At 49.2% G+C, this 22,290-nt stretch overlaps 1 protein-coding gene across 1 annotated transcript; it reads left to right on the forward strand.

Moving 5' to 3' along the window:
* The first annotated feature begins 555 nt into the window (after positions 1-555).
* On the forward strand, positions 556-7,906 carry LOC130474560 (zinc finger protein OZF-like). Its single transcript, XM_056846234.1, has 4 exons — positions 556-579; positions 2,800-2,914; positions 4,562-4,666; positions 6,477-7,906. Exons 1-4 carry the CDS (start codon positions 556-558, stop codon positions 7,904-7,906), a joined length of 1,674 nt encoding a protein of 557 aa, XP_056702212.1.
* The last annotated feature ends 14,384 nt before the right edge of the window (positions 7,907-22,290 follow it).

Raw genomic sequence — 22,290 nt, forward strand, 5'->3', positions numbered from 1 at the left:
TTCTCACTTGTTTCCATTATATCAAACCTGTGCCCAAGATCACTAATTGAGTTTAATGACATAGACAAAGATTTGAACCCAGGTCTCCCCAGTCCAGGTCCAGTACTCTAACCACTATACCACCCAGTCAATAATTTGATTATTTGTAAGATCGTGATGTGTTTTAAGGCAGCATAGTGTAGTGGTTAGATGTCAGACTAAGATCTGGGAGAACCAGATTCAAATCCCCACACTGCCATGGAAGATCACTGGGTGACAGCAGCCTAGCTGCTGCCTCAGGTTAGCCTACCTCACATGGTTGCTGTTGTGAGGATAAAATGAAGGAGGAGAGAATGATGTAAATCGTTTTGGGTCCCGTTTGCAGAAAAAAAGCAGAGTATAAATACATTTTGAAGTGTTCCCAGAAAGGAAAACTGCCCATCATTTCTGCTTGTATGGAAAGTAACATGGTGCCCTTGAGTCCATTTGAAACCCGTTTCCCTGTTGCTTTTCCTTCTGTAATAGGCTGCGTAGTATCAGTACACCAAGCCCCTGCATCCTGCCCTGAGCAAGGGAATGGCTACAGCAGAGCTGTCTCAGGTAAGTAGGAGATCTTTCAAATATTACTGGGTGTGTGTGCCTGGGGGGCTTATTTGACACCAGTGGTAGAAAAGGGGGACTGTTAGGAAGAACTAGGTAGGAGGCACAGCCTCCTTGGAACTCCTCAAGATATTGGCAGGATCTCTGGGTTGAGATGGGGTAACTTTACAATTAAGCTATAGTGCCTGGGCAGCCATTGCATCTGTGACCAGCTAGGTTCAATCCCCAACCCTTTGCAGCGGAAGGGAACAATGCAAATATGATGAGTCAATATATACTGAAAACAGATGTTTGTTTACAGCTGTGGTCACTGGGTCCTGAATATCACCAAACCCCAATTTTTAAATTTTATTTATTTATTTATCCTGCTTTATCTTCAAAAATTGGCTCTGAGTGCACGCACAGGAATTTAAAGACAATGGAAACAACAGTAAAAATTAAATCAAATATGTTCCATGTAGAGCAGGCTTGTCCATACTGCGGCCCCCGGGTCACATGCGGCCCAGGACAGCCCAACACAAAATCGTAAACTTACTTAAAACATCATGAATCAGCTATAGTTAGTGTTATTGTATTTTATGTAGGGCCCAAGACAATTCTTCTTCTTCTTCCAATGTGGCCCAGGGAAGCCAAAAGATTGGATACCCCTGATGTAGAGGAATGGGCCTGGCTGCTTTTTGCCTTCTGAGGGCTTCAGTGACACCCTTGAAAGATAGCTTGGTAAAATGTCTTGGGGGCTTAGGCAGGCCTGAGGAAGGAAGGCGGAGTGACGTAGACCAATTTCCTACGATCTTTGAAGCTAAGCAGGGACAGTACTTGGATGGGGGACCACCAAGGAAGGCCCTGCAAAGAAAGGTGATGGCAAACCACCCCTGCTTCTTGCTTTGCTTGAAGGCCCCTTGCTGGGGTTGCCATAAGTTGCTTGTGACTTGACAGCACTTATGGCACAGTTAGGGATATGGCATGATGGAGAATTCAACTTTCTAAAAGTCTAAACTTGCATCTTAAAATAAAGGAACAAATTTCTAGTTGTTATAGCCATGAATGTATTCTTTAAAAGGTGGATGCAAGAAGTTGATAAGAAATTATCATACCTAGGCCTATTTAAGATTACCTTACTAAGTATGGCAAAAAGAGAATCTATATTAACCATCAATAATTATATTAAAAACCAGATTATTCCAGCTCTATAATGCATGCTCGGAGAGTATACTTTACCCAATTATGGGGTATCCTTCCATCTTTGCGAAGCCCAGCTTATTTTAGCAATCTAACAATCCCTTGTTATCATAGAGCTTTTATGCTCACTCGCTTGAACACTGCTCCTTCAGCGGTGCTAAATGGAAGATACAATAACTTACCTTATTCAGATGGACTTTGTCCATGTGATCTGAAGAAAGGTGATACACTATTTCATACGATGTTGTAATGTCCCCAATACAACTTGTATCGCGATCAATGGATTACCCCCATTTTAATTAAATTACCTGCCACCGTAACAAAAGATAAAATAGTCCCCCTTTTGCTGGTGGATAGAGATCCAAGAACAACATTGGTGGTGGCCAAGTATCCACCATATTTTCTTTAAAGAAATAAAGGCTCTCCATTTACTGCTCAAGACTTTTGGGTCATGGGAGTTTGAAAAGGAAAGGAAAAAGATGTGACTGCCACTGACATCTCAGGGACCAGAGAAGTGGCTGAATAAGACTTCCAGGGATTGTGGTAGAGGCTTCAGAGCCTTGTGTTGCTTTTTGTTCCACTCCTTGACTAGCATTCATCTCGGACCTGGGACAGTTCAGCCCTCCTTGAGCAACCTGGTGGGCCCTGTGGCTTCCTGCGGTTCACCATATCAATGACGTGCTGAATATGGACACCCGATCGGCCTGGCCCTCTGCATCCCAGAACTCCTGAGCTCCAGTGATCTGCCATCCTCCAGCTTTCCCAGCAGCTGGGATTACAGGCTCCCACTACCATCCCCAGCTACCCCCTTGACGAGCAACACTGGAATAAAATGGTGAAGAATAGTTTCATAAATTATGCCGCCCAAGAGGAAATCGTACAAGAGGGGTCAGGTGGTTCTTGATATCCTACATCGATTCTTTTTAGCAGGGAGTACATGTGTCCTGGGGAACAGATGTTTACACCCTGCAGTCAGCCGGGGGGGGGGGATAATTTTACCAAATCTGCAGACACACTGAGTCAGGACCATTGCTGTTTCAGGAGCTGGAAGCATCTGAGCAGGACGATGAAGAAAGGGAGAAAACGTCTGGTTTGCCTGATCCTGGGCAAGCGTCCCCCATATGCAATGATGAAGATGACTGTGCAACATCCCCAGGTAAAGATTCCTTGTACATCTGAGGCCCTGCATAGCCCCTGGACAACTGCAGTGGGATACGGCAACGATACATAGAATTTCTTGGCCAATGCTTCTTCTGGGGTGCAGAGTTACTCCAGTCTAAACCCCTTGGAATGGCCTGGGAATGCCCCACACGCCGCTGTGGGCTTTCCCTTCTTGGAATTCCCTGCCAGTGTGGCTGCACTGGCAGCGGGGGCCGGCGCAGCTCTGCAGTTCCCCGACACTGGTGTGTTTGCCCCCAGGATGGGGTAAGTGCCCCTTATCCCAGGTTAAAGGGGTACTTATGCCGGCAAATGGTCATGCCAGCTCATTTGTTCATAGCAGAGACCAAATGGGCAAAAAGTTAGATCTTACAATGCTACTCTTTTTTTTTTCTTTGTGTGCCAGTCAGTTTTAATGTCTTGTGTTATTTCAAATTTTATTTTATTGCTGCTCTTGTTTTAAGGCTCTTAAGAAAGATACTATTGTTGCTGCTATTTTTAGTGTACACGATTTGTCTGTTTTGCTGTTGCTGCTCTAATGTGTGATCATTTCACACCTTTTTCCCCAATAATTATCTATAAGCTGCCTCAGTGCCTTTGGAGAGAATAGGTTAGAAAAAAGTTTAATAAATGCATTATTCTCTATTAATAAGCATTATTATGCACTATACATTATTCATCTGGGCACTTAAAATAAATTATTTTATTTAACATAAAATAATTATGTTAAAAATTAATGAATCTTACCCAGAGGCTTAAAGCATAAAGTCAAGACAGTCAAGAAAGGGGATGAATCACAAAGTATGGGGAAAGATAAGTTCAAGCAGAGATCTGGGGATAATGTCTCATGTTGGGGTGGGGGGTTATACAGCTAGGTAGTTGTTATGCCAGCATCTCATGTATTTATCAGAACTAACCAAGACAACTGCTCTACAACTATAACCAGCCATGCACTGTGTCACCTACAAAACTGAGAAAGACCTACCTCTCTGTCAGTTTTTGAGCATATGAAGCTGCCTTCTACTGACTCATACAAGTGGTCTTTCAAGGACAATATTGTCTACTCTGGCAGCAGATCTCCAGGGTCTCAGTGTTTTTCCTATCACCTCCTACCCAATCCTTTTTAACTGGAGATGTCAGGGATTGAACCCAGGACCTTCTGCATGCAAAGCAGGTGCTCTGCCCTTGAGCCACAGCCCCACCTTTCCACGTCCAGGATGAAATTTCCTGCATTGAGTCAAATTAAGCCACAGGCATCCCTCCTGGAGGTGCCCTTCCATCAGTTCCTGTAAGTTTCATCTTTCCAGTCTTTCTCCCACTTGAGACCCAAAGATTTTGGTTTTCCATGGGAACAAAGCTTGGAATCGTTATATGGTTGGAAGGACCACTATACATGGTTACCTCTGATTTCAATTAGTGGAAAAAATGCTTGTCACATGCTTTTGCTCTGGCCCTTCATGTGCTGCTTCAAGAATTTCCCCCCTAGCAACACAATAGGACCCTCCAGACTTCCATCTTAATCTTTTGTCTGACACACAATTCTTGTTTGTTAAAAAAAAAAATTGCACAGGATCCCCAAGGTCGACAGAGAGGCCCCAACCAGAAGGGGAAGAAGCACCCTGGGGTCTCTATCCCCACTGCACAGAGGAAGCAGAGAGCCCAAGAACCAGCAACGACCCAGATGAGGACAACTGCTGGGACTCCCAGGAAGTCTTTGTGAGCTCCCCTTGCTCAGTCTCCTCTTACCCAGGTCAGGAGCTCACCTGGCGAGTGTTGGACTCCTGCTGTCATCCCTATTCCTTCCTTTTTAAACGTTCGAGGAGGGCAGAAGGGGTGCTCCACCACCACCCCATAGATTTCCCATCTTTAAAGCCAAGAAGGGGTCCTGTTCATTTAAAAATGATGCGACAGGTTCTACCTTCCCTATTTTATCTTCACAACAACTCTGTGAGGAAGGTTAGATGGAAGGCAAGTTACCGGTTTGAGGTCACCCAGCAAGCTTCATGGAGCGGAGACTTGAACTCGGATCTCCTCGCTCCTCGTTTGACACCCTAACTGCTCTACCACACTGGCTCGTGAAATGCTACTGTTGACACCAAATGCTTTTTTCAGAATTCAAAACCCTAAGGACAGGTTGTGCCCAGAGCATGGTCTGGCAACACCTGATGTTGTAGTATTGCCAGAGCCAAGCAGGTGTGGATCTGCTTTGTGCCCAGGTGAGAGACCACTGGGAGCACCGTATCAAACCAGCAAATCCATATTGTAAACGTTTTAAAAGCAATTATAGAGAACACAAGTACTGGAATGCAAACCTCCATGCCCCAAAATAATAGTGTGGCATCTCCCGACTTCCTTCCATGCCAGAAAACCAAATGTTGTTTTCCTGAATCTCTGTGTTGTCGTGTGTTCTGCAAGGTGAAGCCTAGGCAGGATCACATATGAAGTACAACATAGTGGGTTGGGGTACAGCATCACTGGAGCAAAATACCCAGGAATGCTGCATCTGTGCATCAATTTAGGATGCTGCAGCTGCGCTGGTGCAACTTCCCCATGCAAGATTGCACGGGTCACTGATGGGAGGACAGAGGCATAATAGGGACGTTATGTTCAGTTCTGTTACAAGAACCCAGAGCCCCTCACTGGTGCAAAACATACACCCCCAAAAAAGATGCACGTCAGTGTAAAAGCCTAAGGCCTGTAGCACTACTATTGGCTCCAGACATCAATTCATCTTTTGACCAGGAGAGAAAGGTACCTAACTGATTTACCATCAACGCTACAAGTACCTGGCCAAGGCAGCAAGACACTACGTAAGAGGCCTTTGACTTAAATTTCTGCCTTTGGTCACAGAGAATTATTAGTGTTACATTTCATCTTGGTCTAGTTTTGAGGTTATTAGTGTACTATTTTAATGCCTGGGGCTTTTTTGTATGATTAATATTATTTGACCACTGAGGAAGGCCAATGGGCTGAAAAGCATCTGGTCAGGGTCAATAATGGTTCTTTTTATTTGTGTGCACTTGTGAGGCTACTGTTTGGGGCGACATGTTCTTTTCTATATTCCTACATGTTCATATTTATGTTTTAACCTATAGATCAGGGATGTTAATCATAAGGCCCGAGGGCTGGATGCAGCCCGTTTTGAGAGCTCTTATGCGACTTGCAAGCCAAGCAGCCTCCCCCACCCCCACTCTCGATCTGGGCTGGCGAGGCATGGGCCGGCCCGACCAAGTGACATTTAGGTCATATCCAGCCCTCATAGCAATTGAGTTTGACATCCCTGCTGTAGATATTGAGCTTACATTTATATTATCTTAAACTTCTTCGGTTCTTAATTCAATTTATTTTTGGTTATGTTATTTCCCATTTTTTCTTTTGTCACACCTTGTAGCCCAGCGGGGCACAATGCCAACAAGTTCATGCCAACGCAGATGTCTGTTGTAAAATTCATACAGGATGAGGGTTTTCAGAGTGTATTTCAGCCCTTTTGTTGTGGAGAAGGGCATCTCAGGACCCAGAGAAAATCTGAAAAACTCACCCATGTGTGGATTTCTTTTCAGGGAGTGAGAACGAAGAGGAGAATCCAGATGCTGTGGAGTCGCGGGTGCCTTTGTCAGGAGTTTGCAGAAGGAGTATGTCCTCAGACATTAAGGACAGGGAATACCACGAGAAAAAGGGGAAAAGCTATTTTGGAGAAAGATGGACTAGCCCCCCTTCCTACATAGAAATCCTGGGGCGTGCTCAAGACTCTACAATCCACCAGGGACCCAGTCCCTATATCAAGGAGCACAGGAAAATCCTTATGGCCAGACCCTCCAACCTCATTAGCCGGCAGAGACTTCACCAGGGCAAGAAGCTCCACCAGTGTGCTGACTGTGGGAGAGGCTTCGGTGCCTTCTCAATCCTTGTCCGCCACCAGAGGACCCACATTGTGGGGAAACCCCACAAATGTCCCGATTGTGGGAAAGGATTTGGCCACAGCTCGGCCCTCATCACCCATCAGCGTATCCACACAGGGGAAAAGCCATACGCATGCAACGAGTGTGGGAAAAGCTTCAACGTCGTGTCCAACCTTCTCCGCCACCAGAGGAGCCACACCGGAGAGAAGCCTTACCAGTGCCCCGACTGTGGGCGCTGCTGCAGCCAAAGGTCCCACCTGATCACCCACCAGCGCCTCCACACTGGGGAGAGGCCTTACCAGTGCCCGGAGTGCGGGAAAAGCTTCAATGTCAGCTCTGACCTGATCAAACATCGGCGAATCCACACGGGCGAGAAGCCCTACGAGTGCCGTTATTGCGGGAAGCGCTTCGGCGGCAGCTCCAACCTCATCACACACCAGAGGCTCCACACAGGTGAGAAGCCCTACGTCTGCCCTGAGTGCGGGAAAAGCTTCACCATCAGCTCCAAGCTGATCACCCACCAGCGCATCCACGTGGAGGAGAAGCCGTTTGACTGCGCAGACTGTGGAAAGAGCCTTGCCGCGCGGCCCCACCCGGCCAGGCAGCAGCCGAGCCCCTACCGCCGGGAGAAACGCTTCAAGTGTGCGGACTGTGGGAAGAGTTTTACCACCAGCTCCTATCTCATCACCCACCAGCGTACCCACACGGGGGAGACCCCCTACATCTGTGGGGACTGTGGGAAAAGCTTCACGGTCATCTCCAACCTGGCCAGGCACCAGAGGATCCACACGGGTGAGAAGCCCTATACATGCCTGGACTGTGGAAGAAGCTACAGCCAGCGGGCCCACTTGACGACGCACCTGAGAGTCCACACCGGGGAGAAGCCCTATGTCTGCTCCGACTGTGGAAAGAGCTTCAATGTCAACTCCTCTCTCACTAAGCACCGGAGAATTCACACTGGTGAAAAGCCCTACGTGTGTCCTGACTGCGGGAAATCTTTCAGCCAGAGCTCCAACGTCATCACTCATCGGAAGCTCCACCACGGAGGTAGCCCCCTTGGTAGCCCCATTAGGGTCCTTCAGATCCAGTAATTCTTCACATTTCTATGGAGAGACTGTTGCCTATCTGAGAGTCTGGCTGCTTTTCATTAACCTAATGGGAGGTGAGATGAGAACCATCTTCAAGTACTTGAAGGGTGGTCATATAGAGGAGGGTGCCGAGTTGTTTTCTGTTGCCCCAGAAGGCCGGACCAGAATCAACAGGTTGAAATTAAATCAAAAGAGTTTCTGTCTAGGCATTAGGAAGAATTTTCCAACCATTAGAGCGGTTCCACAGTGGAACCTGCTTCCTCGGGAGGTGGTGGGCTCTCCTTCCCCGGAGGTTTTTAAGAAGAGGTTAGATGGCCATCTGTCAGCAGTGCTGATTCTATTACCTTAGGCAGTTCATGAGAGGGAGGGCATCTTGGCCATCTTCTGGGCATGGAGTAGGGGTCACTGAGGGTGTGGGGGGGAGGAATCATAAGAGATGTGAATTTCCTGCATTGTGCAGGGGGTTGGACTAGATGACCCTGGTGGTCCCTTCCAACTCTTATGATTCTCTATGATTCTATGGGAGGTGACTTTTTTTGCCTTGCTTCAGTGGTGAGGGTTCCCCACCTCTCTGTGCAAATCCCATAAAGCCACTTGCTCAGACAGTCATGCAGAAACAAGGATCTTTATTGAGAGCTTCAGAAGGTGTAAGCCATACACTGGTAAAGTTGCAAGTGACTATGATTTCACAAAGACAGAATTATAACCCCTACAGGGTAACAGATGTCAAACGTATATTATGGGAAGCATAACTGTGCATGGTACAAACATCAAAGAGCCAGGGAGCTTGTTAGTACTATCTATTGCCTCCAAGGTCAGAGCCGGAGGAAGGGAGTCAGTAAGAGTTTGGGAGGGACGTGGGAAGGAGGGAGAGACATTCCAACCTGGGCCTTGTCAGACGCCACGCCTGAACCAAGGAAAGGCCAGAGGCCTGGACTGCTTTTACGAGTCCAGGGAGAGGGGGGGGAAACCAGACAAATGCAAAGGCCTCACTCAAGGCAAAGACACACAGACCCTCACATTCTGCCCCCCTTAAGGCCCCCCTCCCCCAAGTCCGGGTGGAGGAGGCCTGTCAGGATAGGCAGAGTGAAACTCTCGAACCAGGCGGGGAGCCGCCACATGGGGAACAGCTACCCACTCATCCTGGGCGGCGCCCAGGTGCTTCCAGCGGATCAAATAGAATAGTTTCCCCTTTTTCAGCTTAGAGTCCAACACTTTAGAAACCTCAAGATGCAATTCCCCTCCCACAACAGTAGGAACTTCAGACTTAGGGAGGGGGTGGAACTGAGGGGCAGCGACGTACGGTTTAAGTAGACTGATATGGAACACCGGATGCACCCCCCGAAGAGACTTGGGAAGTTCCAACTCCACCGTGACGTCATTGATCACCCGGGTGATGGGGAAGGGACCTACATACCTGTCACTAAGCTTTTTGCAAGGCCGAAGTGACCGTAGGTTCTTGGTGGAGAGGTAAACCTGCTCTCCCACCTTGAGTTCCCACCCTGGGTACCGATGCTTATCGGCCTGGTCTTTGTATTTGCGCTTGGCCCTTTCCAGGTTTTCCTGCAGCCAGGGCCAAGTGGTCTGCACTACTTGTACCCAATCTTGGACCTCCTGAACCCCCTCGAGTTCAGGAGTGATGTTGGGGGAACCAAAGGACCCAAAGTCCTTTCCATAAACCACTCGAAACGGACTGAAACCTGTGGAGGAATGGGGGGCATTATTATAGGCATATTCAGCAAAAGGCAACAGGTCTACCCAATCATCCTGGTGATAATTGACATAACACCTGAGATAACATTCTACTACAGCATTGACACGTTCGGTCTGGCCATCAGTCTGGGGGTGATAGGCTGAAGAAAGTCCTTGCTCTTCCACCCCCATGACTTTCAGGAAGGCTCTCCAGAATTTGGCAACGAACTGGGCCCCTCTGTCGGAGAGGACCTTTCTCGGGACCGAATGATGCTTCACCACGTGACTAATAAACAGTTTAGCCAACTTCTGGGCCGATGGTAGTCCCGCACAAGGAACAAAGTGAACCTGTTTAGAAAATAAGTCTGTTATCACCCACAGTACCGTTTTTCCCCGACTTGGGGGTAAATCAGTGATAAAATCCATGGCGATCTCTTCCCAGGGCATGGTTGGGGTCTCTAGAGGCTTTAATAGTCCGGGGGGGGGGTTTCCCATCCGTTTTTTGGGGGGTTTTCCCATCCGTTTTTTGGCCGTGGCGCAGATGGGGCAGCTGCGCACATACAATTCCACATCGGCCCTCATGCCTGGCCACCAAAATTGGCGTCGCAAGAGATGCAAAGTCTTGACAAACCCAAAGTGCCCCGCAAGCTTGGCCCCGTGAACCAGTCCCAACACCTCTTTTCGGAGCGCCTCGGGGACGTAAGGCTTACCCCCCTGCAGCCACAAGGAGCCCTCTCGGTCGAGATTTGTGGGGAGAACCTGCAAATCCGCCTCCCTCTGAGAAGCGTCCCGGAGCCGCTGTTGAAAAGCCTCCGGGATTCCCTTAAGGGGGGGAACCTCCTGACGGTGGGATTGGGATCGGGTGGTCACTGCAAGTCCCGAAACCTCCCCCCTCTGTTCAGGGGTAAACAAGGAATCCACCGGACGGTCAAAGTCATTGCGGTACTGGGGAAGCCTAGAAAGAGCATCCGCTAACGCATTGTCCTTCCCTGGCACATGTTTCAGGACAAAGCGGAACTTGGCAAAAAACTGTGCCCAACGAATTTGTTTTGCGTTGAGATTTCGGGCCCCTTTCAGGGCCTCTAGGTTCTTGTGATCGCTGCAAACCTCAAAAGGGATCTCTGCCCCTTCCAGGAAATGCCTCCAAATGGTAAGGCCATGTTTAACCGCGGCGGCTTCCTTCTCCCAAATGGCCCAGTTGATTTCGGATTGGGAGAATTTTTTAGAAAAATAGGCACAAGGTCTCAGCAGACCGTTCTCGTCCCGTTGCAAGAGGGCCCCTCCCATAGCAACGTCGGAAGCATTGACCTGAACCACGAAAGGCTTTTCACAATCAGGGTGCGCAAGAATGGGTTCGGACGAGAAAAGCAGCTTGAGCGTATCGAAAGCCTGCTGGCAGTCCGAACTCCACTGCAACCGAGCCGAGGGCAAGGCGGCTCCCGCCCCTTTCCCTTTCGTGCGCAGAAGCGAAGTGAGGGGGAGCGCTACTTGGGCAAAATTGGGGATGAAGTTTTGGTAAAAGTTAGCAAAACCCAAAAATTGCTGTAAATGTCTGCGCGTGGTGGGGGGGTCCCATTCCATTACTGCTCGAACCTTTTCGGGATCTATTTCTAAGCCTTGATGGGAGATCACGTACCCCAAGAAGGTAATGGATGGTTGATGAAAATCACATTTAGAGACCTTAGCAAACAGCTTGTGCTCGCACAGCCGTTGCAGCACTTCGCGTACCAATTGTACATGCTCCTCCTTGGTTTTCGTATAAATGAGAATGTCGTCCAGGAAGACCACCACCCCACGGAACAATAAATCATGAAGCACTTCATTAATTAATTGCATAAACACACTCGGAGCCCCCGAAAGTCCGAACGGCATCACTAAATATTCAAACATTCCAAAACAACTGGAGAAGGCAGTCTTTGGCTCGTCCCCTTCTCGTATGCGAACTCGGTGGTAGGCCTCCACCAAATCCAATTTGGTGAAGATTCGGCCCTCTTTCAACTGTGCGAGAAGGTCTGGAATGAGAGGGAGGGGGTATGCATTAGACTGAGTGACTGCATTCAGTCTACGAAAATCAATACACAGTCTCAAGTCCCCCGTTTTTTTCTTGACGAAGGCGGGGGCCGAGTATGGAGCTTTAGACGGGTGAATGAAACCCCGTGCCAAATTGGTGTCCAAATACTCCCGCAACACTGCTTTTTCATTTGGACTCATGGGGTAAACCTTTCCTTTGGACAATTTGCCATCTCCCACTATCTCAATGGCACAGTCCGTCTCCCGGTGGGGGGGTAACTCGTCGCATTCTCGCACGTCAAACACATCGGCAAACTGGGAATACTCGTTGGGGAGCTGGGGCAGCGGAGTCCCGACGGAAGGGGCCCCTACGAGGGCGGCTGCGGGGGTGTGCAGTACTCGGTCTCTATCATGAAGTTCACACGGGTTGCGGGGAAAGGTGAGCGTCCGCTCAACCCAGTCTATGGTGGGATTGTGCCCCAGTAACCAATTCATCCCTAACACAATAGGTGCGACGATGGGGGCAATGGTAAAATAAAGGCGCTCCCAATGCTCCCCTATAGCCATGATGACTGCTGCGGTGCGGTGGGTTACGGGTCCCTTCTTAAAGTCACTGCCATCCATCTGGGAAAAGTGGATGGGTTCGGGTAACCGCTTCCGCTTAACGCGCAACAGTTGGGCAGCCTCTTCGCTCATCATGGTGCGGGCACAACCCGAATACACTAGGGCCGTGAATTCTAACGTGGGCCCCCCTTTTGGTAGTGAGAGTTTGACCTTTACATACACATTGTCTTCTTGAGCGCTTACCATTAGTGGAGCTCCTTGCACAACGTTCGGAGCGGTCTGCTGAGGAGCCCCCCTTACAGCAGACCGACGGCGTTTTTTGCCGGCAGGTCCCAGTCCTCCTCCTCACTGGAGGAAGCAGTTGCAGTATTTGTAATCCGTGACTCCGATGAGTCAAAGGCTTCATTTGTAATCCGTGACCCCGATGGGCCGGTAGAATCCGGAGCTGCGACCTCGGAGCGTGCTTGCAAGGCTGAGGGTGCGCTTCGTCGGCTCGGTGCGCCACTCCGGCGGCGAGGTTGCCCCTCGGGAGGGGGTTTCTCAGGCTCGGTCGTTGCCGGACGAGGCGGTCCCGGACGTCCGGGTCGTGAAGGGCATTGAGAAGCAAAGTGTCCTTTTCCTCCGCAAACGAGACAGACCCCACTCTCAAAGCATTTGCGGCGTTCGGTCATGCCCTCCCCCCGAGGGGGGACGAGAGTCCTTCGGACCGCCGGGTCTGTCTCCACGGGGCTTGGTCTCCCGCCTGGTGCGCTGTCGGGACAGGAGCAGCAATTGCTTTCGGTTTTCGATGTCAGCGGCGTGGTGAACCCAGCCCTCAACATCAGGAGGGTTGCCCTGCATGAAGGCCCAGTGTTGCAAATCCGGGTTCAAACCTTCGCGGAAACACTGCACCCGGGTAGCTTCACTCCAGTCCAAAATGCGGCTCGAGAGCGACTGGAACTCGCTTGCATACTGCGTGACAGATTTAGTCCCTTGGCACAGTTGTTGCAAGGCAGTCTTTGCTCGCTCACCCAAATGCGGGTCCTCGAAGCGGTGTCGAAGGGCGACCATGAAGTCATCGAGGCTTCGCAGGACCGGGGAGCGGAGCTCATACTGCTGTACCGTTCAGGCGGCCGCCTCACCTTGTAAGAGAGAAGCCACGTATTGGACCCGGGAGTCTTCCGAGGTAAAAGTCCGGGCCTGTTCGCGCATAAAAATGTCCACTTGCACCATAAAAAACGTTAGCTGGTCACTCGACCCGTTGTACGTGATTTTCAAATCTCTGCGAGCCGGTGGAGTGGGACGGATGGGAGGTGCGGGGGCCACGGGTGGCTGTCGTCCTCCGTCCGGCGGGTCCACGGGTGGAGTTTGAACTTTCAGTTCATCCATGGCTCGGGCCATCTCCAGCATCACTGCTTGCATGGTATCCATCCGGTCCAGTAAATCCTGGCGCTCTGTCTGCCAGCGCAGCCGCTCCTCATCCATCTGATGAAGTAGCAGGGCTTCCTTTCGGGCGGGATCGTCCTCGAACTCCAACCCATGAACCACAGTCCGTCTTGACTGCGCGTCGCTCTTCGGGAGCGACCAATGGCTGGGAGTTTCCAGCCAGCTCTCCAAGCGAGTTTGCTTGGCCTTTGTTCCCAAACCTGATCCAGAGTCGGTTGCACTGGTCGTCTTCCCAGTTGACTTCCCTTCCAAAGGGGGTAGGTCAGGTCTTTTGGGTACAGCGTTGTCCTTCTGGTCGCCGTCATCCGGCTTGCCATTGTCATCCCCGTTGCCTGCCATAGCTGTCCAGGAACGGTACAGGAGCAGGTCAACGCGGCAGAGACTTGCAACTTAATGTGAGGGTTCCCCACCTCTCTGTGCAAATCCCATAAAGCCACTTGCTCAGACAGTCATGCAGAAACAAGGATCTTTATTGAGAGCTTCAGAAGGTGTAAGCCATACACTGGTAAAGTTGCAAGTGACTATGATTTCACAACGACAGAATTATAACCCCTACAGGGTAACAGATGTCAAACGTATATTATGGGAAACATAACTGTGCATGGTACAAACATCAAAGAGCCAGGGAGCTTGTTAGTACTATCTATTGCCTCCAAGGTCAGAGCCGGAGGAAGGGAGTCAGTAAGAGTTTGGGAGGGACGTGGGAAGGAGGGAGAGACATTCCAACCTGGGCCTTGTCAGACGCCACGCCTGAACCAAGGAAAGGCCAGAGGCCTGGACTGCTTTTACGAGTCCAGGGAGAGGGGGGGGGGAACCAGACAAATGCAAAGGCCTCACTCAAGGCAAAGACACACAGACCCTCATACCCACCTTCCGTGGAATCAGCTACCTAGGGAGGTGGTGAGCTCACCCTCACTGGCAGTCTTTAAGCAGAGGCTGGACAAGCACTTGTCAGGGATGCTCTAGGCTAATCCTGCATTGAGCAGGGGGTTGGACTAGATGGCCTGTTTATGGACCCTTCCAACTCTACGATTCTATGATCTATGATTCTATGAATTGTGGGTAGGGATTCCCCTCGTCCCTTGCAGTGGTCACCTGCTGCCATTAACTGCTCAGGCCTGAGGGAGGGGAGAATACATAACGCTTTTGCTTGGTTGCCCTTCAGAGCCTCCAAACTGGCAGGAACTGAGCCAGCTTGCTCAGTTCACATCAGAGAATCCTTATTGCCAGGAAGTGTGGATGTTGTGAATTCAAGGAAAGCATTCCTGTCTGTTCGTTATGTCTTGCTAACTACAACACAACCTCACTCATGAGAGAAACCTCTTTTCGCTGAGGGAGTGATGTGCAGGGAAACTGCAGACAGTGTTCAAACCCACAGAAGCATTTTGGCTCAGGGGAAGCCCTTAACCCTCCAGTAGAACCCAGTAATTCTTCTACCCAATGAAGAAGCACTTGTGCTTTGCCTTCCAGGAGAAAGGACCAGGGCACTTTTGAACTGTTTTGAACACTCCCAGTTGTCCTTTCTAGGATTTGAGATAACAGCAGCTGATCTTAAACTATTCCTTTGGGGCGGGGGGAAGAGATCAGCTCCTTGGTTAAAAATGACTTCTAGAAGTTGATGCTGTTCTCCAAAACTGGAGAGAATAAAGACATTTTGGGGCTGTGGCTTTGTGGTAGATCATTTGCTTGGCACTCAGAAGGTCCCAGGGTCAATCCCCGGCATTTCCAGCTAAAAGCTAATCCTGCATTGAGCAGGGGGTTGTACTAGATGGCCTGTATGGCCCCTTCCAACTCTATGAGTCTATGATTCTAAGCATCAGGTAGAAGGTGATGTGAAAGACCTCTACTTGAGACCCTGCCAATCTACATAGGAAGTCCTGACCTTGATAGACCAAGGATCTGACCCAGTATAAGATAGCTTCATGGGGGATGTTGTGGATTTCATGCTAGGCTTGTTTGGTGCCTGTCATATGACAATAAAAGGATGATTTTGTTAGTCACACATTTTTCTTCATTAGCTTAACTGTGATGCACATGGTATTATTGCAAATGACTTGTGCGTTCTGGAGTCTTTGAATCACTGTAGATTTTATGCAGCAATTGTATTTGCCATGGCTACACCTGTATTTCTTGTAGCAAACCCACCAAGTTGTCCAGATATAAGAGGACATGCGCTGGGAATCTCTTTACAAAGGGTAGGGGTGGCAAGCACAGTTGCTACATAAAATGTGATGCTACTCTTCTATGAGGAGCCCCGTGGCGCAGAGTGGTAAACTGCAGTACTGCAGTCCAAGCTCTGCTCACGACCTGAGTTCGATCCCAACGGAAGTTGGTTTCAGGTAGCCGGCTCAAGGTTGATTCAGCCTTCCATCCTTCCAAGGTCGGTAAAATGAGTACCCAGCTTGCTGGGGGTAAAGTGTAGATGACTGGGGAAGGCACTGGCAAACCACCCCATAAACAAAGTCTGCCTAGGAAACGTTGGGATGTGGCATCACCCCATGGGTCAGGAATGACCCAGTGCTTGCACAGGGGATCTTTACCTTTTTTACCTTTACTCTTCTGTGACATCACTGATATTTGGGTGAGCAACAGTGTCAGAATTGCAAATTCTGCTCTGAAAAGTGTTCAAAATTAACGGAGACTGAATTCAAATCCTGCAAATGGATGGGGTGGTGCATTGCCTTCAGAACTCCAGTTCTGCCCTCAGTGGCTTAAGCAATAAGCTTTATGCAAACATGCCTGTTTTGCATAAACTTCTATTGGTTGCATTTTTCAATCGAAAACTACTGCTTGGGGTGGCAAGGGGACATTTATGTGGCACATGGGAGTGCATGGATCAACATATGTGTCTGGAGAGCAGGAAAGAAGGGGAGGTGGTCATTAAGAACACAGACGTTCTGCTTTGGCATGAGTGTGTGTGGAGTGCCATCAAGTCGCAGCCGACTTATTGCGACCCCTAATAGTGTTTTCAAGGCTAGGGACTAACAGAGGTGGCTTGCCAGTGCCTCCCTCTGCAGAGCAGCCCTGGTATTCCTCGGTGGTCTCCCATCCAAATACTAACCAGGGTTGACCCTGCTTATCTTCTGAGATCTGATGAGATCGGGCTATATCATGCTGCCTTCCCTCCCCTGCTTTGGCATACAGGGAAGTTAAAACAGGCCAGGAGCAAGGCAAACAGAGCTGTCCCTGTGGTACTCCAAGCCAGCTCTACAGTGGCTGTTCAGCTCAGTGGCACCAACAGTGTGCACTGGCACTATCATTCCCTGCATGGCTTAGGCCTTGGGGATCGGGTGGAGGGGGCAGCACCTGAGCATGCCTTTGCCACTGGCCTTGCCCCTGCTTTATACCCATTTTGCTTTGGAAACTCTGCTAGGTGGTGAGAATTCTCATCCAGAAAGGCATGCAGGAGGGGCCGTGGCTCAGGGGTGAAGCATCTGCTTGGCATGCAGAAGGTCCCAGTTCAATCCCCAGCATCTCCAGTTAAAGGGACTAGGCAAGTAGGTGACATGAAAGACCTCTGCCTGAGAGCTGTTGCCGGTCTGAGTAGACAATACTGACTTTGATGGACCAAGGGTCTGATAAGGCAGCTTCATGTGCTCATGTGGGTGTGCAGGAGGCGACAATGGGTCAGCTGACACACCACTCATTGCCACAAAAAGGTCCAAGCCAAGTGACTGCCAAAGTATTGGCAGAGCTGCCTGGGGCTTGGCTCTGCCTGTGCCTGGGTGCTGGCCACCCTCTAGGACAGCAAGCCATCAGGAACTTTCCTTGTAAGTTAAATGGTCAAGTCAGCCCCTTGGGGTAAAGTGGAAAGGATCAGTGTCACATAGCGGTTAAAGCGTCAGCTTAGTATCTGGAAGACCCAGGTTTGAATCTCCACTCTGCCATGAGGCTTGCTGGGGAACCTGGGGCCTCAACCATAACCTACCTCACAGGGTTGTTGTGAGGATAAAATGGAGGAAAAGAATGGTGTCTGTGGCCCTGAGCTCCTTGAAGAAGGGGCAGGATAAAAATGTACTAGATAATTTCCTGTTGCCTGGCCTTGTGCGGCCAGCAGGGAGAGACATGAGCCCTCTGTCCATGAAGGTTCCACTTAGCTGAAAAGATTGTCTAGATATTTATGCATTCTTAAATATTTATATCCTGTTTTTCCCTATAACCTCCAAAGCAAACACCCAACTACAAATTTTAAACAAAGGCTCGGATCAAAATGTAAATAGCAACAGCGAAGGCAAGCCCAGAAACCACAATGGACTGTAACTCTTTTTAATAGCCACATCACTGCTGTCTTTTTTAAAAAGCCATGTTTCATCAATGGCCATCACTGCCTCTTGTGGCAATGAGTTCCACAGGTTATCATGTGGCTGCAAAGAAATATTCTCTTCCGTTTGCCTTGAACATGCCGCAAATCAGCATAATTCAGTGATCCCAGGATAAAAGGGCATCATTATAACTAGTCATTGAAACAAATCCCAAATGTGGGGTATTTGCTCTATACCAGCATCAGAAGCCAGTCTTCTGATTATGTGGAGGGAGGGTAAGGCTTGGACTTGCTATAGTTCCAGCCAACCTTTCCTCAAAGGGAAAAATAAGTTGTTTACAGCTGTACTTGTCCAAATCCAAAAACAAACACAATCTATGTACTACCTTTCACTCTGTGTGTGTGTGTGTAAAGTGCTGTCAAGTCGCAGCCAACTTATGGTGACCCCTTATGGGGTTTTCATAGCAAGAGACCAACAGAAATGGTTTGCCAGTGCCTTTCTCTGCATAGCAACCCTGGTATTCCTCGGTGGTCTCCCATCCAAATACTAACCAGGGCTGACCCTGCTGAGCTTCCGAGATCTGACGAGATCGGGCTGTACCATGCTGCCTTCCCTCCTACTACCTTTCATTAAGATCCACTAAACGATGCCAAGGAGTGTACAAGCATCTGCATTACCCAGAACACTTCATCAGGCCAGATGTTACAAAAATTAAACAATGGGAGGGGGCAGGGGGGGGACAAGGAACATTCTTCCCTTACACCTTTCAGTGGAGACGCAACCTGTATGTGAAAAGCCACAAGAACAATGTGAGAAGCCTAGCTTATAGCGATTGGGACTGCAGCTTTTATTTCTAATAGAAAATAAATAGGTTCTTGTAGGTTATCCGGGCTGTGTGACCGTGGTCTTGGTATTTTTTCCCGACGTTTCGCCAGCAGCTATGGCAGGCATCTTCAGAGGAGTAACCCTGAAGGACAGGGTCTCTCAGTGTCAAGTGTGTAGGAAGAGTAATATAAAGTCAGAAAGGGGTTGGGTTTGAGCTGAGTCATTGTCCTGCAAAAAGTATCCAAGGTAACGTGCTAATCATTGTCCTGTAAGTATCAAAGGTAATGTGCTAATGAGGGTGTGGTATGTTAATATGGAACCATTGTATCCTGAAGTGATCTGTTAATGATCCAAAGCTAATCCGCATGGCTATTGTGGACTGTAGTCTTTGTTAGTCTGGAGGTTTTCAGAAAATGATTTCAGAAAATAAATCATTGAGGATTTGGCAAGGTCCCTGTAGATCACTGGTTCACAACCAGGGGTCCATGGACCCCCAGGGGTCCACGAGAACTAAATTAAGGTCCGTGAAACAAAGTTATAAACCCATAATAAATTAATATTTTCAATTATAAGTTCTCTATTATAAAAATATATATTCAAAAATTATTCTAAGTGTAATGTTTAACTAACAGTTATGATTAAAGTTTATTTTCAAATCCTCGGCATTTTTATTTTGAACCTTGGGGTCCCTGCACCGAACAAAAAACTCCTAGTGGTCCCTGGTCCAAAAAAGGTTGGGAACCACTGCTGTAGATGCAGCTTTTTAATCCTTTTCTATATAAAATTAATCATAATATAAAATGATTATATATATAATTATATAGCACAACTAGCTAGATGCTGCACGGGGATCGTGGCCTTCATCTTGGAGGCCTGCCCCGCCACCGCAGGATGCCCTCTCCTCGCCTGCTCCCCTGGGCTCCGCCCCACCGCGCGCCCTTCCCTGCTCCGCCCCAGGCGGTCCATGGGTTAAATCAACAGAGCGGCTGCTCCTAGAGGGGCACGGAAAGCGGCGACGGAAACCGCCCGGCCGCCTTCCTGCCCTGCCCTCCTCCCGGTCCCCACCCCTCTCTTCCGGCGTGGAAATTGCCACCCGGAAGCGCCCGGCTTGCAGCCTTGTTTCAGGAGGCTGCAGCGGGACGGCTCACCTGTGCAGGTCATCCGTGCGCCTTCCTGCCATCGGGATCCCCTCCAGATCGCGGGCAGCACGAGGTGAGGAAGCAGGAGGCGGAGGGGAGCCATCCCCGGCTCTCTGTTTGGTCCTTCTTCGGCACTCTTATCCTATGAAGTTGCCTTCATACTGAGTCCGAAAATAGGACCCCCTGGTTCAGAATTACCTGCTCTCACTACCGACGCTTTACTTCGATTTCCAGTTCATGCTCTGCTGTCTGAGATCTTCCAACTGGAAATGTTGGATGGAGCCTGCAACATCCTGCATGCATGCATGCAAAGAACATTCTCTGCCCTGCAGGCCGTTTTTGCAGTGTTCTTCCTGCAGTGAAAGAGGTGCATGCAGGTGTCCCTTTAAGTCGGGGGGTGGGGAGCCTTTTTTCCGCCAAGGGCCATTTGGATATTTATAACATCATTTGCGGGCCATACAAAATTATCAGCTTAAAAATTAGCTGACCAAGCCCCAAGCAGGCAGCTGCCCCAGATGACACCCCCCCCCCTGCACGGGCAAGCGGGCAGGCATCCAACCGGTGGCGCGCTCGCCCACCTGGTGGCACGGGATGGTCTGTTGCACCAGTCGGGCGTAGCCGTCCAGCTGCACGCCGGAGTTGCTCCTGCGCCACATGATCGGGGCTGGATTCTACAGCCGGCTGCTGCTACCTCCGCCTGCAGGGATGAAATGAGGATACACTGGCTAAGAACTCCCCCCCCCTGCAAATTCTGCCCCGCCTCCTTTAACCCCTCCATTGTCGCCACTTCTGCCCCCAGCCCTCTTGTAATACAGAGGGGATATGTTTCTCCATGGCCCTGGTGGGAAAGGGTTAACACAGTTTCTTGGGCGGTCCTAGCAGCTCCATAGCTAACAACTCTTCTGCAAGGGGAGAAAAAGTTCTTTTTCTCGGCAAAACAAACTCACATCCGCCTTGAATGGAAGCTATTCCTGTCCGTGGGCGGGGGCTGATCGCCAGTCTTAGATCCTTCTGAGCTAGAGATCTGCCAGGAACCATGACCAAATGATTTCGCAGGCCTTAAACAGCCCCCGGGCCTGACGTTCCCCACCCCTGCTTTAAGTTATATGACAATGCCTTTAAGTTATGCTGGCATTAAGGAAAGGCTGAAAAGTCTAGGACTTTTCAGTTTAGAAGAGAGACCACTGAAGAGGGAGATTATAGAGTGTTATAAAATTATGCACAGGGTAGGGAACTCAAGGGCATCCAGTGAAGCTGATGGGCAGTAGGATAAAAGGAAATGCTTCTTTACTCAATGAATGATCAAAATGTGGAATTTGCTTCCAGAGCCTGTAGTGGTGGTCACAGGCATAGACAGCTATAAAAAGGGTTTGGGGAGGGGCTGTGGCTCAGTGGTAGAGCATCTTCTTGGCATGCAGAAGGTCCCAGGTTCAATCCCGGCATTTCCAGTTCAAGGAACTAGACAAGTAGGTGATGTGAAAGACCTCTGTGTGAGACCCTGGGGAGCCGCTGCCAGTCTGAGTAGACAATACTGACTTTGATGGACCAAGGGTCTGATTCAGTAGAAGGCATTTCTGAGATGCCTGGGCAGGGGACAAAAACTTCATAATAAGTTATGGCTGTTTTTTACAGCCATACTTATTCATAGCCCATGGACTTAGAAAAAGAAGAGTTGGTTTTTTATATGCCAACTTTCTCTACCACGTAAAGAAGAATCAAACCGATTTACAATCACCTTCCCTTCCCCTCCCCACAACAAACACCCTGTGAAGCAGGTGGGGCTGAGAGAGCTCTAAGAGAGCGATGACCAGCTCAAGGTCACCCAGCTGGCTTCATGTGGAGGAGTGGGGAAACCAACCCAGTTCACCAGATTAGCATCCACCACTCATGTGGAGGCGTGGGGAAACAAACCTGGATCTCCAGATTAGAGTCCAAATTAGAGTGGATGGGGGTCCACTTACTTAGACTCATAGCCCATAGACTTACTTATTCATAGCCCACCTTTCTCCTACAGACAACATATCTAGAGTTCTCAGATTCCTCTCCCGCCCAGACATCACCTAGCCCCAAACCTGCACAGTTTCAGTTCGGGGGCACCTTCAGACCACGGCCTGGGACCGGGTTAGCTCTGCAAGACAAAGATCCACGGTAGTTTTTTAAAAAAGTGTTTTACCTAAGCCTACCTTCCTCGTTTATTCACTTCATTTATACCCCACCTTTCTCACTGAGACTCAAGGCGAGTTACACACTTAAAAAAAAAACCATTGCAATAAGAACAGTATAATAAATATAAAATGGGTTACAAAATTAGAGAACAGCACTCTAAAGAGTATAAGATAGGCAATGAACAACACATAGGGGATTTCATCCCTTTTCTTTCTGACAACATTCAATGATTGGAAAGTTTACTGACAGGTCCTCCTGAAATGCCCTCCCTGTAGGTTAAACGTCTGACTTGCCAGCATTTTTT

This window comes from Euleptes europaea, chromosome 1 (assembly GCF_029931775.1).
Source record: "Euleptes europaea isolate rEulEur1 chromosome 1, rEulEur1.hap1, whole genome shotgun sequence".
Lineage (NCBI taxonomy): Eukaryota > Metazoa > Chordata > Lepidosauria > Squamata > Sphaerodactylidae > Euleptes > Euleptes europaea.

Bases quoted from the DNA above. Each gene is read 5' to 3' on its own strand.
- LOC130474560 (XM_056846234.1), top strand. From the start codon at position 556: ATGGCTACAGCAGAGCTGTCTCAG. The intron at 580-2,799 runs GTAAGTAGGAGA...TTGCTGTTTCAG, and splicing joins CTACAGCAGAGCTGTCTCAG to GAGCTGGAAGCATCTGAGCA. The intron at 4,667-6,476 runs GTCAGGAGCTCA...ATTTCTTTTCAG, and splicing joins CTCAGTCTCCTCTTACCCAG to GGAGTGAGAACGAAGAGGAG.